The following is a 21,774-nucleotide window of genomic DNA, read 5'->3' as shown; positions in this document are numbered from 1 at the left end:
GGGAGGGCCAAGTGACGCAGAGCTGTTTAAACGATAGATTTGTTACATTCGTTTGATATCAAAAGTAAAACTGCATCTTTTAGCATTTAAATACATGTATATATTTTCAAAAACATGTAACGCTTATGGTTATCATTTAATATTATATTTATGTTATTATTTCATTCAGTTGAAATGATCTTGCTATTTAAGATATACACAAATAACCTACTAAATTTGCATGTACACTGAGATAGCCTACAGTAGGCCTAAAGATTAAAAATGTTAAAAACAGACCATAATATAATCTTTTGAATGGCAGAAGCTTTAGGCGCTATATATATATATATATATATATATATATATATATATATATATATATATATATATATATATATATATTCTATTGTTTTGAAGTGTAGCCTACTACTAGTTTATTGCATTGTTACAATGTTTCAGACGGGTGGGATTCCCAAGCAGGTCTTTTTCCGGATATGACGTAATGTTGTTATTATTCCAGGAAGAGGGCACGGGGAAGCACTGAACTGCGTCAACAATTGTTTTAGTCTGTTTTTTATGATACATTTGGATTTCAGCTGCTTTTCAACATGTCACCTGGGTATGTTTAAGGCTTTTCTTATGTATTCAACCTGCAATACAGCGATTGCGTATATTTCCACCATTTAGCGTGTGTTTTTAGGGACTACCTCGGCTCGGGAGACAGCGCTGCTAAATGTATACGTTAGCTAACCTTGTCCTCCAGTCGATAGCACTGCTCTCTAGTTAGCTGTTTGGTTAAGGGCGTTGTAACGTTACTAACCTAACGCTGTGTGTTGTACTACTTACAGTTAATATTTTGTCCGGTATTTTATACATTTTCTTGCAACAGATGTTCCTCAGCCTGGCGATTAGAGCGCGTTCAGTAATGTGTGTATCTACAATTAGCTGGCTAGCTGCAGCGCTAACCTAGCTACACACCAGTGATCAGTATCTTGTTATGTAGTCAGTTGTTATTCACAGCCCTTAACGTTGAATCTTGCCTTGATTTTATATAGCATTATACATCGGGTTGAGAACTTCGGTGGTAGCTTTAGATGACAACACTCTAAAGAGTTTCCGATCATCACCCATTTTTCCACTCTCACAGGCCCAATTACGTCGAACAAAATTATACCAGACGAGGCCCAAAAGTAAAATCTTTAACCGACTTTAATCATGTGACCGTGTTTAAAGGGTTTTCCTCCCAAACAATTACTCTTATTAAAATCAATCCATTATCATCTGAATAAAAGTATTAGGTTTTTCAACCATGATACTGATGCACACTTTACAGCATCACTATAAAACTTAAGTGCTGCATCATCATTGTTAGTAAGTAATTTCCCTATTACATTAATAGATACAATGTCTACAAAATCAAATAAAAGTTACTGTTTACAAAATAAAATTGTTTATGTATCCTTATGACATGTCAGTGTTATCATTGTTAATGTGTTAACTGGTAACACTTTACAATAGGGTACACAAATTTGTAGTACCTACTACAAAGATATGTGTTACCTACTACATAGGTTTTTTTTTGTGTTACCTACTACATAGCGTTGTTTTTGTTGTGCTACCTAACACATAGGTTTTTTTTGGTGTGTTACCTACTACATCATTTTTTTTTGTTGTGCTACCTAACAGGTTTTTTTTTGGTGTGCTACCTAACACATAGGTTTTTTTTTGTGCTACCTAACACATAGGGGTTTTTTTTTTTTTGGTGTGTTACCTACTACATAAGTTGTTGTTGTCGTGCTACCTAACACATAGGTTCATTCTCTAAACTGCAGCCTAAGACCCTGTTTCCACCTGGGATTAACATCTGACTTTTTGAATCTGGTTACAAGTGGCCAGCTCTCAATCCGTGTGTTCCCACTTGTATTTTCAAATGTGACTTCTTTGTCTACTTGTGATCCGATTCCATTTACCCGCGCTGTATTTAAATCAACACGTAGGCCTACATCATTTCCGTTTGCATTGCTGTTTTTAACCGGTGGGGTTCAAACAAGTAAACATACAGGGCTGTACAGTGCCACAGTTCTAATCGCATTTGCTATTAAAATGCATTACATGCGAAGATAATTACAAGTTTAGGTTGAAGAGATAGGCTACTGTCTCATTTAGACAAGGAGGAGCGATGCACAATACTGCTTAGAGGGCTCTACATTAACACTCGCCAAATGCGGGAAATATCATAGATAGTATATAAAAGTAAAAACTCTTAGGCGAGTAAGTTATTACGCCTCTTTGGCTGGTGAAAGATGTGTGTTTGCCGGGCGGCTTTTCTAACGTCTGCTACACTCTTGTCACCACCACCAGTACACGGCTTTATGCAGTTAAGTTACTTTACGTGCGAACAGAATATTTCCTGTGCGCCTTCACATTAAAAGCCTGTTACTAGCCAAACGCGAGTTGACTTTTATTTTTAAGCGGATAAGAACAGGAAGTCGTTGCCTTGCAGCTCTCCGTGTTTTCAAATTTACGCAGTGAAATGAAACCAGAGGACAGAAAGCAATTGTCATTTGCAATACTGGCGGATGCAACTAACGTTCATGAGGCTTCTATAAAAGCTGCATGAACGCCAGTGATGCACTTTTAACGTATTTCCGCTCAGGCAGGGGGCAGCAGTTGAGTAGGAGGTCCCTAAAGTGGACAAGAGTCACATAGGTGTTTCCACTACCATTTAAATGCGGACACATCGGACACAAGCGACGTAAACCACCTCCGAATGTGGTTTTTGTGATCCGATCTCAATGCGTCTTGAGAGTGTTTTCACCTGTAGTTAAAGCTTTATTCATGTGATCCGATTACAAAAGTCAGATGTTAATGCCAAGTGGAAACGGGGTCTTAGGGGCACTTTACACGACAACACGAAACGGTGCAAACGCGGAAAAATTCCCGCGGTTGCACTATATCATTTACAGGAAAACAGCAAACGCAGGCATGAAACCGCAGGTTTTTGAGATCACCTCCCAGGGAGGATTTTTTGGAAAACTTAACGGTTTTGGTTTCCTGTAAACACCGAAACCATTTCCCCTGATAACGCTGACGTCACGGCTCCACCCTCACACATGCGTAGTCTATAACATTTGCTGTCAAAATACCCACAAGCGAGTTATAAAGTTAGAAGACAACATGAACGGTGTCTCCACGGCACCATCACTGTGATCAGCGGAGAGTGTCGTGCAGCGCTAAAATATAGGCTAACACTCGCCAATTTAGTCCAAGCGATTACCGCAGTAAGTTATTGAGACCACCCGCCACTTTGGCTGGGGAAAAATTTGTGCTCTGCCTGTTTTTCTAGCTAAATAAACGTGTGTCACTTCTATATGCCAGGGACACGGCTCTCTCTACATTAAAAACACTATCAGCGTGCAGCGGTTAAGCTAGCGGCTACTGTTCAACAAAAGGAGCATTAAGGCTACGGCTTCAAAGTAAAAGCATTTCACTGGCTAAACATTAATAGCATTTCACTGGACACACGTGAGTTGACTTTTATTTTGAAGTACGCCTAACAGGAAGGTATCCGCTCACGAAGCCCCTTCACTATCAGCAAGTCTTCTGTTTTTACGAGTTCAATGCGGTGAAATAAGAGGACAGAAAGCTTGTCTTTTACAATATTTGTAAGCCCAAGCTTACACCAACCGCTTTATGAACGTTAGTGGCATTAATTTTCGGTTACAGTAAGGTTTTATGCATCAAATTGTACCGGAAGAGCTATCTACTAGGCTGTGTCACCGCTGACTATTGGCTTGGCACTGCTGCTACAGCGATTTCGTCCCGTTTCCTCTGAAAACTTGTGTACGGGTGAAGATGTCAGATAAATTGTGTCTGAACGGGTTTTTTTTTTTTAAACCAAAAACTGGAAAACTGTCACGTTTTCACAGTGTAAAGTGCCCCTTAGACCCCGTTAAGATAAGTCAGGATGGTGAATCTTATGTTGGGTAGCACACAAAAAAAACCTATGTAGTAGGCAGTGTTGCCACAGTTACTTTGAAAAAGTAATCCGATTACTGATTACTAGTTACTCCTTAAAATAGTAACTTAGTTACTTTACTGATTGCTTGATGTTAAAAGTAACTAAATTAGATTACAAGTTACTTTAAACGTTACTTTACAGGTTTTGAAACCCATATATCTCAATTTAAAACATGCACATATTAAGAATCATTGAAAATATATAAAATAACGTGTGTAGGCTAGTAGCCTATAGGCATACTGTTTTAAAAATTATGGTTTAAAAAAATGTAATAAAAAAAAACGTTTTCCCCCCCCATGAAAATAAATGCATTCCTCCATAGTGCAAAGACAGTAGCAGTGTCTTTAAACTTAACGTGCTTGGCCCTTCACTCTCATGCAATAATTTGACTTTTCTCTGCGATGTCTCATGTGTTGATAGACTGGGTGTGTGCGGCCACCGGTCGCCACGTGACTATACGTTTCCAAGTTTTAAACACTTCTATCTCTTCAACGTCACCGTACCCGAATCCTAAATATCCCCATAGCAGATGCTATATTTCATGGGGGGGAAAACGTTTGCACAAAAAAAAAAAAACTTATGTAGTAGGTAACACACCAAAAAAAAACTGTGTTAGGTAGCACAAAACCTATGTGTTAGGTAGCACAAAACCTATGTGTTAGGTAGCACAACAATAAAAACCTGTGTTAGGTAGCACAAAAAAAACCCATTTGTTAGGTAGCACAAAAAAAAACTTTTGTAGTAGGTAACACACCAAAAAAAAACCTATGTGTTAGGTAGCACAAAAAAACCCTATGTGTTAGGTAGCACAAAAAAAACCCTATGTGTTAGGTAGCACAAAAAAAACCCTATGTAGTAGGTAACACACAAAAAAAACCTATGTAGTAGGTAACACATATCTATGTAGTAGGTACTACAATTTTGTGTACCTTTTTGTAAAGTGTTACCTGTTAACTTTCATCAGTCAACATTCACAGTTAAAATGGTGAGATATTACATGACCTTGTTGTGTATATATGTAGCCTAATATTCATGCAGTCCTCATTCATTGGTAAATACTGCACAGTAGCTGGATCAATTAAACAGATGAAAAGGTACTAAAAGGTGTAGTGAGCTTAACGGCCTCTGCACACATCCTGCGTCTACCTCTGGAGCGCGTCGCCTTACCTTACTTCTGCGTCTCTCAGACTTTTCTCGGACACACATGGAACGTCTCAGCAGCTGCTGCTGCTGCAGCGCTGCTTCTAAAAGCCCTATCTTTCTACACAAAGTTTTCATAGATAATTCCCATTAAAAATGAAGTTATTTCGTGTCATTTATGATGCATATGATTTATATTGAGTCTAATATTGAGTCTGGACAGTAATCCGTGCGTCCCATTGCCTTTTTTATTTTTTATTTTTTGCCACATTTTCCCTTGTTGGAAGTTTTATTTTGAAAGGGACACACCAGGAAATGGTAAAACTACAGCGAAAGCTGCCGGTATGAAGTCAATATGACTCTCAGCAGAGTATTTCTCTTTCAGTTAAAGCAGAGAGACCCGAGAGAGACGCGCGGCTCTCAGAAAAAAATAGGCGAGCCTCCTGAGGTAAAGGGGAGCGTCGCTGCAGACGTGCCTCCGACGCGCATAAGCAGTGCGTCTGAGGTTGGATGTGTGCCCGCTCTAGGTTGATTACACGGTCAGTGACAAAAAGTCAGACGCAGACGCAAGGTAGACGCGCAGTAGAGGTAGGATGTGTGCAGAGGCCGTAAGACGGGCTCCACTATTACTCCTAAATAAAAGTTGTATGGATATTCCTACAATGCTGTTCGCCTGGCTGTTGCATATACAGTACATCATGTGTAGGAAGTGAAAGGTCATTACCCTTCCTGAAAGATTATCATTTGCTGGTATTTTAAAGGCTACTTTTATTTTAAATTTTTACAAGGACTTCCAAACAGTCCGTGAGAAAGTGCATGTCCATTAGTGCAGTGGTCTAGTCAGCTGTCGTAGTCAAATTTAGTTTAGTTGCTTCCAATCAGAAATATTATTAAGTGGAACACATGGCATCTTACCTCTTTTTGCAGATTGAGCAAATAACCTTTCATCAAACTTTAAAAAGTTGCAATTGTTTACAGTTTTTAGCTTGAACAGGAGACAGCATTGTGTATTCAGTGCACAAACACCAGTTGACTCATAATTTGAGATAGGGAATGTCCATGCACTGGTTGACATTCCTGGAATGCCTAAATGATTTCCTGATATGCCCGTGTCTGAGTATAATGAGAAACAAAAGCAGATTTGGTTGGTGTAGGAGTAAACATTTTAATATGGGTCTAAATTGAAAAACAGTTGCTGATAATTTCTCCTCTAAAATGTTTGTTATTTTCAATGTCATACGTATGATTTATATCACTTTGCAAGATTGTCTTTACTCTATAAACCAATTTCAGATAATTCCGGTTACATTACATTTTATTCAATGATAATGTATGTGTGGCATTTATAGGATTTTTTGTATAGAACTGGCTTGTTTCTCAACCCGTACTTTAAAGAACAGTATTTAAATTGATTCTGTGGTTCTTGATTGATTCTAATATTCTATATTTGGTCTCTCCCTGTGTAGCCACTGCTGAATGATTTATGGCACTGTTCCTGGACAGGACTTTATTAGGGAACAACATGGACACATCCAACTTTGCCCACGTGATCTTTCAGAACGTGGGGAAGAGTTACCTGCCCCATGCTGCACTGGAGTGTCACTACACCCTGACACAGTTCATCAAGCCTAATCCAAAAGACTGGGTTGGCATATTCAAGGTGAATAACCCTCTTCAGTGTATTATAAAAACGTTTTGAAGGAAGCTCAAGGTCTAAGTAAATAGTATTACTATTAGTATTCGTCTAGTAGAAGAAGTATTAAAGAGTGCATTCTAATAACTAGTACAGCATATTTTCTATGATGCATTGGTGGTTGAATCTGTAATCTACTGAATACTATTTACACTTTAGCTAGCTAAGCAGTATTTGAAATCGATAGTAAATCTGTTGCATTGAACACTAGCTATGTTGTTGAAATTACAGTACAGAGATTTTACTGAAAAAGAAGGAACAAATTAATTGTTTTCTGTTGACAAAAACAAAAACCTTGTGAATGCAGCCATTATCATGTTTAGTTTAAAAATGAGCTTGTCAGAGGGAATGGAGAATTTGACCCACATCACACACATGGATGTTATTATAGGAGCACATTCAATCCAATACAGTGGAAGTCATTTATTTTCGCCTCATCTGTGTTGAATCGAGGATGTAGACAGAAGCACATGGCTTCAGGCTCTTACAGACAAAGTGTTTTTTTTATCAACCAGAGATGAGATGCGAGCTAGGATTTAAACTCAACCAGATCTGAAAAATCTAACCTCTTGGCATGGCATTCTTTTTTTGAATGTGCTTCTAGTGTTAAGTTAAGACAGTCTTGCAGTTACTGTATATGGATCAGGTAATGTCTGGAGGCTGTTTGAATACAGAATTCAGCACTCTGTTGGAGCTGGATGCCACACCACATTGTTTCTAGCCTCCAGGTTGGCAACGACTTGCAGCGTAGATCCTACAATCCCTCATTTCTTGAGCCTCGAAAGCACAGAGCGGAGCCGAGTGCAGGATCGTAAATCGTCCAAATGTTCCTGCCAGTGCTGACAGTTTAGACGTTTGGTGCCAAGTTGTTGCTTTTGTATGCATAGAGATACCTGGATCGGTGTATTTGCTGATTTTGCTCCTTTACACATATTTAGCTGCTATTGGCTTCTGGTCAAGCCGGGCAAATTCTGCTTTTGATTGTTTGGAGTGCTACCACTTTTCTTGACTTCCTTTTATTTGGTGCACTTTTGGTCTGATTGCAGTCCATTTTCAACACGAGTGTTGGTAAGTGATGCAGGTTACATTTTCCTGTTTCCCCCCATTCATGCGGTTAGGGTTATGGTCTCTGTCAGGAAGTTGTCTGAAAGAATTAGGAGTTTGAAATAATTCTGATTAAAATGAATTAATCTCATATTTGTTAATTTGCGCTTTCACATGTCAACCCAACATAATGTAGGTTTAAATTATTCAAAATGTTTAAATTATACACTTTAACTTGCCAAGTCAAACAAAAACATGATATACTGTTGGAGATATATAGATGGGAGGCAGGTTCTTGTTTGCACATGGACAAAAGAAGCCTTTGGCCCTTTGATGTTTGAACATTTACCATGCTCCGTGATGCAAGATGTCCTCAGCTTCATGGCGGAATGTTGTTAGGACAGGTTGTCAGAGTGGCCGAGGAAAGAAAGAACGACACCCTTATAATTTACCTGTCTCCGAGCACAACCTCTCCCTGATTAATGTACAACGCACTCCTCTGATTTCAATACCGTCAGACTGGCACATAGGCTTCATGTTACCTCCTGCAACAGTATCGCCACAGGCAGGGCTTTCGTCAGCTCTTCCTGTACGTTAAAGTATGACTTTTTCTGGAATGCTGGAGAAATGTCTGGTCTCAACTAAAATACCCAACTGTTCGACTCCATGAGCACGTTTTGTGATTCCTTGTTTATTTTTTTGAACTCTTGCATTGTTGCCTTTTCTCGCTTCAGTCACCAGAGCAGCTTTTTTTTTATTGCAGCACTGCATAGTCGCTAGTACCTCCTCTCCTCACATACACATTGCACAGAGTAGTCTGTTATAAGTGAAAGAGTTCCTCTCATAGTTTTCACCCACCGCCGCTCTAATGAGTGGACTGGTAAGGGCTAGCCTTTCAGTAATGACACTCACTAAGTAGGTGCATGTTTTAATTGCTTCCTGTTCTTTACTACTGGAGGCTGGAACTGCACTGGTAACAATTGGGGGTTTTGGAGCACCAAAGCCTTGTATCTCTGGCTCTGATGAACACTTGCAGTATTGTAGCCGCAGGCTGTTTGTACACACTTGAGAAAATAAACTACCAAGAAAGTGAAAAAAGAGCCCGTGCACATCAAAAGCACAAGTAGCAACAGCACATTATGTCTGTACGACTATTTAAAAATACAATTTTGACAAAACTTGACACGATTTAATCTTTGTTCTGTGGCAGGGCCTGGTGTAACAGACTGGTTTGACTGGGGAAAGACTGTTTTGGATGCATGTATGTGCTTGAGTGTGCGCACCGAGAGCCAGCCAGCTCAATGTGACTCTGATTTTGTCTGACAGTTTTATGGCACCGGGCTGAAGTAATGGATGTCTTTTCTGTACCCCCCCCCCCATCAGCCATCAGTTAACAAAACATAAAATACATATACTTACATTTTGGTTTTCATTTTCATGTCACCTATGTATACAATTTTCACCTATTATCCTGGTTTCCTGTTTTAGATTTCCAGTTAAGCTTGTACATGACATGGTCTAAACCACATCCACATGGTGACCAGGAATTTGTGTTACTTGCAGAAATTGTGGAAATTATAATTTTTGTTAAGCAAAAAAAAATACTTACTTCAATAAACTAGTTTGAGATATTATGGAAGTGACATAATGTAATCACTCAATCTCCCTGTTAATCCCCCATTGTTGTTATCCTACACACTGATTGTGAAAATACTTTAATCGATAATTGTAATGTATTTTCACAATTGCACTTAAGTATTGAACATGTATTTTGTCTTGTGTGTTATGTTGTACCGCTGTCCATCTTGGCCATGTCTCTCTTGTAAAAGAGATTTTAATGAGAATGTCTGCTAGAAAAACTAATCCCCACAATGTCTCACAGGTTGGATGGAGCACAGCGAGGGACTATTACACATTCTTGTGGTCGCCTCTCCCCGATAACTATGCTGAGGGCACTGCAGTCAACAGAACAGTTGTCTTTCAGGGTAAGATCGTAGCAGTGTTTTATAGATCTATTGACACCTTTTATTAACACATCGGAGGGCTGTTCAGAGCATAGTTAAACACTTCCAATACCAAATCAGTATCTAGAGTTAAATGAGTAACTTGTTGTAACTTCAGAATAATTGTGCAGTGTCAAATAAACTAAGAACTGGGGTAAGTTAAGCTTAGGGCTGTGGAGGAACCTCTTTTGCTTTCTGTCTCCAACTTCCACTGACTGAACGTTATTCTCCCCCAGGATATTATGTGCCCAACGACGACGCAGAGTTTTACCAGTTCTGTTACGTGACCCACAAAGGGGAGATCAGGGGAGCCAGCATCCCCTTCCAGTTTCGAGCCAACAGCCCTTCAGAGGACGAACTGCTGACTGTAGAGGATGAATGCAACTCTGACATCCTGGTGGTCACCACCAAGGCTAGCTTCCTTGAGGTAACAGTATGCCCCTTTGGGTAACACTAACTCAAGTCTTGAGTTCACACTAGTTTGATAGTTTAAACAACATATTGTATACTTTATTTGAGCCTAAATGGTGTACTTTGTTAGCAAAGTGAGTTATTATGTCAATAGGCTAAACATATTGATCCATCCGTCTTTCTGTGCAGCAAAAGTTGGAGGAAGCCCATAGGGAGAAAGAGGAGCTGGTCAAAAACATGGCCCTCCTGCAGCAGGAGAAGGAGCATTTGGAAGAGGAGAAGGAGAGCCTGCAGAAGGAGTGTGAACAGGAGAAAGAAAGCTGTGCCCAGCTGAGGAGAGACAACCAAGTAAGCTCACCACAGCCTTTGTTTGAAAAGAGAGATAGGATTGATTGCAGTATGGAAGGAAGAAAAATTAAAAGTGATTGTTGCTGTCAGTGAAGCAAAGGCCTTATTTCCTTTCTAGGTGTATAGTAAAGTATAGTATAGTTGTTCTTTCATGTTGATGTGCGGATTTTTTTTTTTTTTACCTTTCCCCCCATACAGTCTTTTAGCACCCCCTAGCGACAGGCTGCATCCACTCAAAATATAAATCACACTCTGACAGATATGAAGGTCTCTATTATCAAAGTTGTAATTCAGCCTTTTTTTATAGCATAACATTAAGTCTTAAAAGCAATGCGAGTAATAATTCATACTGCTGTTCCTCTACCATAAATCTGATGGTAAAATGATGAAAAGATGATTACAGATTTTGTGGCTGTTAATTTTATGACTATACTTTTTATATGCTTTTTTTATGTGGTGTGAATATATAAAAAGGAAAAAATCCAAATTTCTGTCTATAAACAAACTGTAAAAAATCATTTCCTTTTGCTTTTTTTGATGTCAGTTTTAAAACTCCGCATCAAGGCTTTATATCGGTCATTCGGATTTAGACTCGTGTTTCAAAGCCAATAAACTTTTTATGTATTATGGGAACGTTTTCACTATGCTTAGAGTCAAAGACGGAGATGGAAAGTTATAAAGTAAAAGGCAGCGTCCATTATTTTTGCCATGTCAGAGTTGAACCCCCCGTGGAGATTTATGTAGAATGCAGCACACATTAGATAACTTATTTATTAGATCATTCATATTACCAAAGTTACGCTTATTTCTAACCTGTTTTATTTGGTCTTCTTCAGTCTTTTTTGAGTTTTATTCCACCTGTTTTCCATACTACATTATATTTGATTGTCTCTCAGGAGGTGCAGAGTTCTTCCCATGCCCTTCAAGAGGAGAAAGAGGAGGTAAAGAGGAGGCTGGAGGAGGCAACAGCTCGAGTCATACAGTTGGAGGAGGATCTGATTGGAGTCACCCAGAAGGGCCTGCAAAAAGAAACAGAGCTCGACAGGTGAGTTTGTTGAAGATTCACTGGTTTTGGTTACATGCACAGAGGGTTGTAATTTTTCTACCTTTTTCCTCGAATACTCATAACCCATTGATGACGGCTGCTGCGCAATGCCACATTGTATCTCCTGCCTGATGCTGCGTAGCGCAGCATTGTTACTTTATCTCATTTTCATGGTGCGCGCAGCATAGAATGCACCATCATTGGTTCAAATACACGAGGTGGGTTTTGTTGATTTTTTAAGACCACGTGACCACCCAAAAGTTGTGTGGTTTGCCGAAAATCACATCAATAAAAAAATGTAAAAAAAAATAATAGTAAAAAAAAATATGCCGGCTGTGTCCGCTATAGTGTATTACAGAACAGTTAGTGGCGTTCGGAGCACAGAATCTAGGTCTACTATAGACTACTGACGAAAATCACACAACACATTTCATCTATTTATTAATAATATTTATGAATTTAGGCTATATTTTGCTGCTCCAACTCAAATTCAGCCCAGCCAGGCGATAGTTAAGTTTCAGTTTCGTTTTCATCTCCGTGGTATACAGCCGTTTGGACCAGCTGATCGGTTTCCGACAGCAGGAGTCAGTCTGTGTTCCAGCTGTACTGGGAAGTCGGATTTATGGTGCCAGTGATAATTGAACTAAATGATAAAATAAAGCTATCTCTTCCTTCCTATATCTGTCTATCTTTATCTCTCCACTGCACACTCAGTCACTACTATCCATGCTAAAAGGAAGCAGGATTGTAACCTCATTTAGCACATTATTTCTAAATATTTTATATTATTTTTATTTTATTTTTCTCCCCCATCTAATTTTGCCGATTTTTTTGAAAAATGTGTTGGTTTGTAAGCGCTAAGGGAGCATGTTTAAATAAAACCTGTGAACCTTACCTTTTTAAATGTATTTTATTTCATGTTTCTATGTGCTACATAGGCTTAGATATTAAGGTTTTGGTAGACGTTGACAATTCGTACTATTTTTTTCAGAAAACCCTCAGGCATTAAGGACATGCATCTTAGACTGCCATAGTCATCAATGGGTTAAAACATGAAATAACCACTTTAAACTCACAGTGATATTTTTTAAATGTTATTATGATCAGTCTTTAGATAGTTGTGATAGTGCACTGCATTTACATATTAACCTAAAAGTATGTTTAGCTGTGTTATCAACTTTGGAGCAAGGGCTCGCTTCTGTAAGCATCACGTCTATCGTCTATTATTATTTTTTGTCAGCAGCATCATCTATCTATGTGTGGTGCATGAAACAAGCGTAAACATTTAAAGATCATAATATATGGTCTCTAATCAGTTATTTAAAAACCCTGAAATTTAACATGTGCACTCTAATGGGTGATAAAGTTTGTGACTAACAAAATATGTATGACCTTTTTCTTTAGTCTCAAGGATAGAGTGAAGAAGCTTACAGCAGAGAAGGAGTCCCTTGAATCTCATCTCAAAAATGAAAAAGATGAGAAGGAACTCTACAAGGTAATGTAGTATTAATTAGGGGTGTGAACGTTTACAAAAATGTCTAACCGTGTACACGACGGATTTTTTTTCGTGTACACGGTTAACCGTGACGTCATTGTCTTCGCGCGCCCGCCGTCCTGTAGGCGCGCGCGCGCACACACACACACACACGCATTTGTTCGCCTGTAAACACACAGTTGAAATGAACTACGCTTGTTTACACACCTCATATAATAGGTCCATGGCACAAACACAAACACACATACGTTCGCCTGACATGTGCGCCGTCATTATCGCGCTTCATTCATTTCCTGATTAATATAGCCTTGAACAGGTGTTATAAAGTTCGGTCTACTTACGAGCTTAGTTCACGTCAACCGAGTAACTTTAATCTTTAGGTTATCTTTCATCACTCTTCCGTGGCTGTGAGTCGAGCACCGGCACGGCGACTCCCCGTGTGTGTGTGTGTGTGTGTGTGTGTGTGTGTGTGTGTGTGTGTGTGTGTGTGTGTGTGTGTGTGTGTGTGTGTGTGTGTGTGTGTGTGTGTGTGTGTGTGTGTGTGTGTGTGTGTGTGTGTGTGTGTGTGTGTGTGTGTGTGTGTGTGTGTGTGTGTGTGTGTGTGTGTGTGTGCGCCGATACACACACTCACACACTCGCCGAGGGACAGACCGATTCGGCAGACTAGCTTTTATCATCCCCAATTAGTTTAGGCCTACTAGTGATGTAAAATCAATAAATGTGTGTCTCCAGAACATATTTAAAAACTTTGAAAAAAAGAAAATTTTAAATTTGAAGATTTTTTTTAAAAAACGGTTTTCGTTCATTGATTTTTCCTAAACGGTTATGATTTACTAAACGGTTACACGTGTACACGTGCACACCCCTAGTATTAATACTTTTCTATTATTTATTTCCCCAAAACAGTTGCATTCTGATAACGCTTCTAACGGATGAATCTTTTAGAGAATGTTGTGTTTAATGTATAGGCTGCAGCTAGGTTCTCTAATTTCACATGATCATTTATGTCAGTGGTGTTGGCCTGGCAGTGCTTCAGTTGATTACTGTGTTATCACTGTTTTACGGTCTGTACAGTTAACAGTTCTAATTATATTAGATCCCCACAATTCAAGGACCAGTTTGTTTCCTGTTTCTGTTTTTTGTACATTCTACTTCTGGGATTATTCTGTATACTCTCACCCAAACGTTTAGTCTAAACAGGGCATGTCTTATTCTGTCTTCCTCTGGTGTTTCCGTGTCTCTGTTGTGGTGGGCACTGCACAGGAAGTGGGAGGGCCACACACTGCACTGTCGCCCCACGGAAATGGGGCCAAATAAACCCATACCTAATTTAACTTGCACCATCATACTGGTGCCGTCGCACACGGCAAACTTTATTGGCCTATCTCAATCTCTGTTTTGTAATTGAGGACATGCAGCATTTATTTTAACATTCACATGCTCTTTGGTACATTATTTTCATGGGTGTAAACGAGGCAAAAGCCAACGACATAATGTTTTATAACTTCTCTTCGTGTTTGTGCATGTTTGTGTGTGTGTGTGTGTGTGTGTGTGTGTGTGTGTGTGTGTGTGTGTGTGTGTGTGTGTGTGTGTGTGTGTGTGTGTGTGTGTGTGTGTGTGTGTGTGTGTGTGTGTGTGTGTGTGTGTGTGTGTGTGTGTGTGTGTGTGTGTGTGTGTGTGTGTGTGTGTGTGTGTGTGTGTGTGTGTGTGTGTGTGTGCGTGCTTGTTTGTGTGTGTGTGTCTGCATGTGTGTGTGTACTCCAGATTCACCTGAAAAACCGGGAGCTGGAGAACACTAAGCTGAGTGCGGAGCTGCAGATGCTCAAGTCAGTGGACGTGAACAAGGAAAACACAATGGCCCAGTTTAAAGAGGAAGTGGGACGCCTGCAAGCGTGCCTCGCCGAGAAGGAGAAACAGTACAGAGAGATTCTGGCCAAAGTTCCCCCCCTGGTAAAAACAATTTTCCATCACAGTTAAAAAAATAAATAAAAAATCTAGGTAGATTTGTCATAGCATATTATTTTAAATGGATCATTTATTATATGTCATATAATAATTTGAATACTAGTTTTAACAACAATAAGAAAAGCAATAGTATGTATTAACCCCTTACAGAAAAGAACAACCTTGATCTTAAAGCATGTTTTTCCCCCCTCTGTTAGGGAGATATGAAGGCATTGAAGGAGCAACTGCGGCAGAAGGAGGAGCAGCTCCACGCCAATCAGCAGCAGTCCTCGTTGCTAGCAGCTGAGTTGAGGGACTCGTCTAGCGCCCGCGACCGCACCATGTCTGAGCTCTATCGTGTCAAGCTGGAGGCAGACGCCCTCCGCCAGGACAAGGCTGAGGCCCAGGCCGCCTGCGCTCGCCTGCTGGAGCAGAGGAAGGCAGAGGCCAAGCAGGAAGCTGTAAGAACGATAATCGGCCTGCTACTTTCCTGCTTGATTTGATTTGATTAGCTTCGAATGTAACATCACATCTATTAGTAAACGTCTTTAATGATAATGGCAGGGGGAGGGGGGTTGATGATGTGCGAGCAATTGTTTAAAAAAAAAAAAAGTTTCAATAAAAGTGATTGGAAAAAAATCTCAAATGTATAAATATCCTAAATAGTAGAACAACATTTCATCACAACTTTTTTTGTGTTATCATATTTAGATACAAAATGTGTATCACAGAAACAGTTTGTATTTATTTAACCACAGGGAAAATATACTAAAAGATGTTTAATTAAGATAGTACTGTATATTTGGTCAAACCATATTCTACACACACACACACACTCACGTTTTGTGTTTTGCCATTAAGAAAGAAAAGCAAAATAATGGAAACGGAAAGAAGAAATTAAGTCTCTCTCACATTTAAAAAAAAAACAATTATTTACCGGTTGGTTTTTCCATTGAAGGAGGCTGTAATTCTTGTTCAAGCCTGGTCAGATCCCAAAAAACTGAACAAGGCCAACGAATACTGAAGAATTATTTGATTGCACACTTTTATAATAAAAAGGCTAACGGTTATTGTAGATTGACAACCTACAATCATAAAGTTACTTTTAATACTGGGCGATCTTTTGATATCTCTTCAACTACATTGGGATCCTTGCAGTTGGCCTATTTACTGTGTTGGTTGGGTGTCTGACCTTGTTTTGTTTTAATGTTTTTTTTTATGGTCAGCAGGCCAAAGCAGAAGAGGAAGCGGCTGCAGACCCAGCTGTTGTGGCAGAGCTGCAGAGAGAGGTGGAGGACCTGAAGCTGCGGCTGCACATGGCGGCAGAACACTACAAGGAGAAATACAAGGAATGTCAGCGACTGCAAAAACAAGTGCTTAGACTCTCCGAGCAGCAAGGGGTAGGTCCCACCAGATACTATAGTCCCACATACTGCCGGATTTTTTTCAGACAAGTGAAAAAAACAGAGCTTGCATTGGGATATATTTCTGTAACGCTGTGCCTGCCTATCATCTCACTCTAAATGCCCTTAGAGGTAAAAAAAAAAGAAAAAGAAAAAAAAGATCATATCCTCAGTCCATGTTGCTCCTTTTTTTCAAAACACACTGACATGAGATATATGTATCTTTATCAGTATTCAATGCACTTATTTAGATCATTAACAAATCAACATTTAATACACTTAATTAACAGCAATTTGATGTAACATTGTGTCATGTTGTGATTGTTTTCATACTTAAGGTTTGGTTTTGTACTGATCCTGTTTGTGTGTATCCAGGTCATTGCCTGCCTAGTTGTTTCTGTATTTCCAGTTGCAAATTTTCATCACTTTTTGTCCTGTCCGTAGGAGCCGAAGAGAAGCTCAACACAGGAGGCCACATTATTCCCTGCATCAGTGAGTCCAGACACATCAGTGCCAGGTATGAGTAGTGTAAAGTTGGCATTAGTTAAGTTTTATTTTTTGCTCTGCCCCTTGATATGCTTTACCTTGATATACATTTATGTGTGTCATTGGATTTTAATTTGTCATTTTGCTAATTCAAATAAACTGATGACAATATAGCCTTTTGCCTGTGAAAACTGTCTGACTTGCCTTCGCAGGGAGTCCAGGTTCTGCTGATCCCATGCTGGAAGCCATCATCCAGGAGAAGCTCAAAGGCATCAGCAGAGAGGCGTCTGACAGGAATGACAAGTACAGAAAGTGCAAGCAGCTGCTGCTGGTACGACACATGTCCGCAAATGAAATACCAATCTTCAAAACCGTGTTGTCTGTATTGTAAAATAGAGCAAAGAGAATTTGTTATTGTCTAACTTTAGGAGGAGAAGGAGCGTAGCTGCATGTTTGCTGACGAGCTGGCCAAAATGGAGGTGAAATTGAAGGAACAGCTGAAGACCAATGACAACCTGAAACTGCAGTTGGCGGTGGAGGAAGATCGCTACAAGGTCAGTTCATCCTACAGACAGTTCAGAATACAGACACTTAACACTGCGCTGCCAGTGATGCTTCGCTGCTTTTCGAAACAAGTCTGTCTCTGGACACTTACTGTGTTTTCTTTTGCTTTATACCACTGCTGGGTATGGCTGGTCTAGCTCAGGGGATGGAGCCTTTGATGCTATCTCTCTCCTTGAACACAGTGGTTCTGACAGTATTGTTTATGAGCAGGCCTATCTGTGAGACGACATTTTACTGCTGTTTATGTCAGGCTCTCTGGAGACAAGTGAAGAATGGCTCTGAGGAGTCTTCTCCAGTTGCCTGGCTAATGCTGCGCTTGGCTCAGGTCAGGCAGATATTTGCTTTAGAGTCTCAGAGGATTTCAAACAGGTTGTTTTGCTTTGAGCCGTATTGTACATAAATCAGTCCGCTGCAAAAGGATAAGCCTGTTATGGCTGAGATCAATTAATGTCACGCACTGAGGTTTGAGAGCATTTCCATGGTGCAGTTTTTAATCATCGGTATGTCAAATGTTTGAGAATTGAAAATGTCTCTTTTTGTGTCTTTTGTTTACTTCAGAGCCAGGTTGCTGAGAAAGGACGGGAGCTTAGGGATCTGAAGGACACACTAGCACATGTCGTTAAGGAGAAGGAAAAACTGGAGGGGGTTAGTGACAGCTTTCATTTTCCCTTTTATAGACTTCTTCCACTCTAAAAAATGCCCTGAAAAGAGCCTTTCCTCCTCTGCCATTTTCTCTCCCAATTTGGTCGGTGTTTAATACGCCTGTTATTGAAAGAGCAAAGTAAATGAGTTCTTATTTTCCATTCCATTACATTGGACCACAGCAAGGTCCTCCTCACTGGCTTAACATATTGCTTGGAGGTAATGCTGTTACAACTAAGAGGGGCAGAATGACCCAATTTGAGGTTTAGACTGTAAATTAAATTGGCGTCTGCAACTAACATCAGTTAAAAACACAGCATGCCCATTCCCTTTGAAAAGGATAAGGGTTTCTCTTTTAACAAAGGCACTATTCAAACCGTTGTGAGCGAGAGAGAGACGGAGAGAGAAACGCAAGACGGGACTGGCCTTGACAGACTGGCAGGGATAGATTTGGGCTCCTCAGATGCCATGCCATAAAATGCCAATGGTGGCATTTTATTTTTAATTAAACTGAACCTCTTTTAATTACATGGCGGGGATACGTCATGTTCCATAAGACAAGCTTAAAATCAGTGCCACTGCTGTGTGTACTGCCACTAGAAACTGACACTGACGGTCTGAGATGAAAACATCCTGCCTTCCAAACAAAATAACAAATAATAATAGTTATAATAATAACAATGAAAAAAACGGATACAAACCATAGACTCTGTGGTAGAACAACGCACTTCAACCCACCCATGAACAGTTCCCTACCCACCCGCCGAGTGCTAACATAACTACTATAGCACGAGCGTCCCTCTAAGCCTCAGAACCACCAAACGCATGTAAGATGACTAGCTCCCACAACAATAACCAGCTGAAAAAAGGCTACAACAAACTATCTCCAATTCCATGCCAGCCATGGCTAAATACAGACTAACAGTCTCTCATAAAATAAAAGTAAAGAAATGTACCTAAATGACAAAAAGATAAGCATAGGAATTATGTGAACAATCATCTCCCGCTGTGGCCGGTCGGTCTCCGTGGCATTTTTATTTTGAATTTGTTGTGAAATATTGTTTGAATTAATGAACTAATTTCCTCCCCAGGACCTACAGAAGGGCAGCAGCAGGAAGGGAGACCAGGTCCCCAGTGAGTTGGAGAGTAACCAATCCAGTGTGCCCTTGTTCCTGCAGTACCCTGTCCCTTACACACAGGATGCCCCCACCCCCCTGCTGGTCTCTCAGAGCCCCAGCAAGCTGCATTTTGGGAACCCTTACTCCGTTTCAGACTCAAAAGGTGTGTTTTCCCATTTCAGAAAGTACCTAACTAACCTTTTCCCACACATGCTAATATTCCAGTAACAACTGCAAAATAACGTAGGCCTACTATTATTACAGAGGACTGATAAATGCTGTGGTCGGATTGGTCAATCACTGCATTCCATGGTCCGTTATTTCTCGATAATGCCTTCTGTAAAGGATCATTTCCCAATGCTATGGAACTATGGACATTGTTTGGATGGATCACTTCCTGTCATCAATCCGCTGATAAACGTCTATAAACAGTTACATAGGCCTACTACTCCTTAAAAAAAACAATTGATTAATTACTTTAGAATGTATGTGGAGAACAGGGAACTTTGGGGTCATGGTTAATCTCTGAAAAGACTGTGTAATAAGCGGGATAATGTATAGTTGTTGTGCTCCTGTTCACCTTGTCGGGTCTTTATTTCTCCAGAGTGACCCGTCTGCTATACATTATCTCTTACCTATTTACAGTAGACATTGTCCCTTGTATTCCCTTCCCCACAGATGAAGGAGATGAGGAGTTCTCAGATGACCAGCTGCTTAGGCTGCCCCCTGTGGGCCCGCCCTCCTGGGACAGTAACGTGGTTTGTATCCAACCCACCCGCAACCACAGCCGGCCAGAGGGCCCCGAGGAATCCCCAGAGGAGAAGCAAAACAACAACAATGTAAGCCTCTCAGAGCGTGCATGTCGCCTCTGTTCTCTCCCATGAGCAGTATGCAGTGTAATACTAAGGAATTTACTCTTTTTTTACCTTTTGTGTTAAATATCCAAAAATGTGAGTGGGTTTACGTATAAAAATGCTGTTTTTTTGTTTCTTTCTCAGGCTAATACCAATGAGCAACAGCCCGCAGCGACTGAAACTCACAGCCCGTTTGTGAACGATGGACAAACTGCCTTCTGCTTTGATCCCAGGTAACACAGCCTCGCATGCCCCCGCTCTCGTAAATGTTTGCTGCGCCCTACGCTTTTCTAAAAACCTGTGCATTGCAACATGTGTAAAGTATTTGTTCTGCTGCACAAAACCCCTTTTGTTGGTATTAGTCAAGCAGCAGGCCACCCACGTCGTCACATCAGACAGATGCTGTTTATTAGCCTGCGCTCCTGCTTTTTGCCCACATCATCACTTGACTTGCTTATTAACTAGAACTTTTCTCCCCCCCCCTGTGCACCTTCTCCGTTGGCCTCTTCCCCGTGTGTTTGCAGTATGGATATGAAGAGGTGTCCGCTGTGTGAGGTCATCTTCCCGCCCAACTATGACCAGAGCAAGTTCGAGGAGCACGTGGAGAGCCACTGGAAAATCTGCCCCATGTGCAGCGAGCAGTTCCCACTCGACTGCGACCAGAAGGTGTTTGAGAATCACGTGCTCACTCACTTTGACGGCCACACGCTCACCTTCGACTAGAGAAACAGAAAAATCCAGGAAAAAAAAACATACAGTCTGCCTACTTCCTGTCGCCACTGAAATAGATCACTGCACTATTTTCTGCATGTAATGGTGTGAAGATCCAATCTTTAGGACTGTCTATACTGACTTTCGCTTTGTTACTTCAATTTAGAGAAACACTTTGAGGTGATGAGACACTTTTGAAATTATGGCGAGGGCTACTGAATCTGTTTGCTAATCAGAACGTTTTTCTATGGGTTAAAGAAGGCCCTTCATTTGGATTAGGAGAATCATTTTAGGGGGATAAGACTGTTGTACGTAGATATAATGACTTTTAATTGACTCTGTTCAGACAACAAGATGTAACAAATCAGGGAAAGAGATAAGTGTTTACCAAACTTACATCAAAGACATCCAACCAAATGGTTCCCACCAATGAAACATCCATGTGCAAGTCATTTGCTCATTTATTTATAGAAAGCAGCCGTGGTGCATTATATGCAGTCAGGCAGAAATCTTCAGTGATCTACATTGAGATATAATTATATAGTATATCATCAAATCATCTATTTTAGAATAATTAAAGCCAATGACATTGTGAGAGCCTTGATTCTTTCTGTATGATATAGATTTGTGTAATGTTAGGATTCCTTTGTTTTCCTTTGGATTTTTTAATTGTGGTTTTTGTGTCAGAACACCTGAATAACCTTTGTATCATCAGCTTATCGGTGCATGCTGAGCTTCTGGCTTCTGTTAAACTTCGTTCCTTTGTTCTTCTCTTTTACATTAAGTTATTTCATTCATAGAGCGTTTCATTTGTGAAGTGAATTTCATGTATCTAAATAATAAACTAAATAAAGTCTGTTTGAAACCGAATCG

The 21,774-nt window shown here is 40.2% G+C and overlaps 1 protein-coding gene across 2 annotated transcripts; it reads left to right on the top strand.

Annotated features, from left to right (window-relative positions):
• The first annotated feature begins 493 nt into the window (after window positions 1-493).
• tax1bp1b (Tax1 (human T-cell leukemia virus type I) binding protein 1b) lies at window positions 494-21,765 on the top strand. Of its 2 annotated transcripts, none has more exons than XM_080040212.1 (18): window positions 494-598; window positions 6,607-6,800; window positions 9,760-9,862; window positions 10,117-10,307; window positions 10,481-10,639; window positions 11,536-11,684; window positions 13,089-13,179; window positions 14,944-15,129; window positions 15,342-15,584; window positions 16,353-16,523; window positions 16,971-17,043; window positions 17,225-17,343; window positions 17,441-17,566; window positions 18,135-18,221; window positions 19,310-19,499; window positions 20,015-20,175; window positions 20,335-20,423; window positions 20,715-21,765. In XM_080040212.1, the coding sequence occupies exons 2-18, from the start codon at window positions 6,624-6,626 to the stop codon at window positions 20,911-20,913; spliced, it is 2,514 nt and encodes an 837-aa protein (XP_079896338.1). In that variant the 5' UTR covers window positions 494-598; window positions 6,607-6,623; the 3' UTR covers window positions 20,914-21,765. The 2 variants fall into 2 exon arrangements, with proteins under 2 accessions (XP_079896338.1, XP_079896337.1); XM_080040211.1 differs by having other exon boundaries at window positions 16,350-16,523.
• The last annotated feature ends 9 nt before the right edge of the window (window positions 21,766-21,774 follow it).

Source organism: Ammodytes marinus (assembly GCF_949987685.1).
Source record: "Ammodytes marinus genome assembly, chromosome: 13".
Classification (NCBI taxonomy): domain Eukaryota; kingdom Metazoa; phylum Chordata; class Actinopteri; order Uranoscopiformes; family Ammodytidae; genus Ammodytes; species Ammodytes marinus.
The sequence above is the reverse complement of the archived record's forward strand: the minus strand, read 5'-3'. Positions and strand labels throughout refer to the sequence as shown.

Bases quoted from the DNA above. Each gene is read 5' to 3' on its own strand.
- tax1bp1b (XM_080040211.1), top strand. From the start codon at position 6,624: ATGGCACTGTTCCTGGACAGGACTTTATTAGGGAACAACATGGACACA. The intron at 11,685-13,088 runs GTGAGTTTGTTG...CTTTTTCTTTAG, and splicing joins AAAGAAACAGAGCTCGACAG to TCTCAAGGATAGAGTGAAGA. The intron at 13,180-14,943 runs GTAATGTAGTAT...TGTGTACTCCAG, and splicing joins ATGAGAAGGAACTCTACAAG to ATTCACCTGAAAAACCGGGA.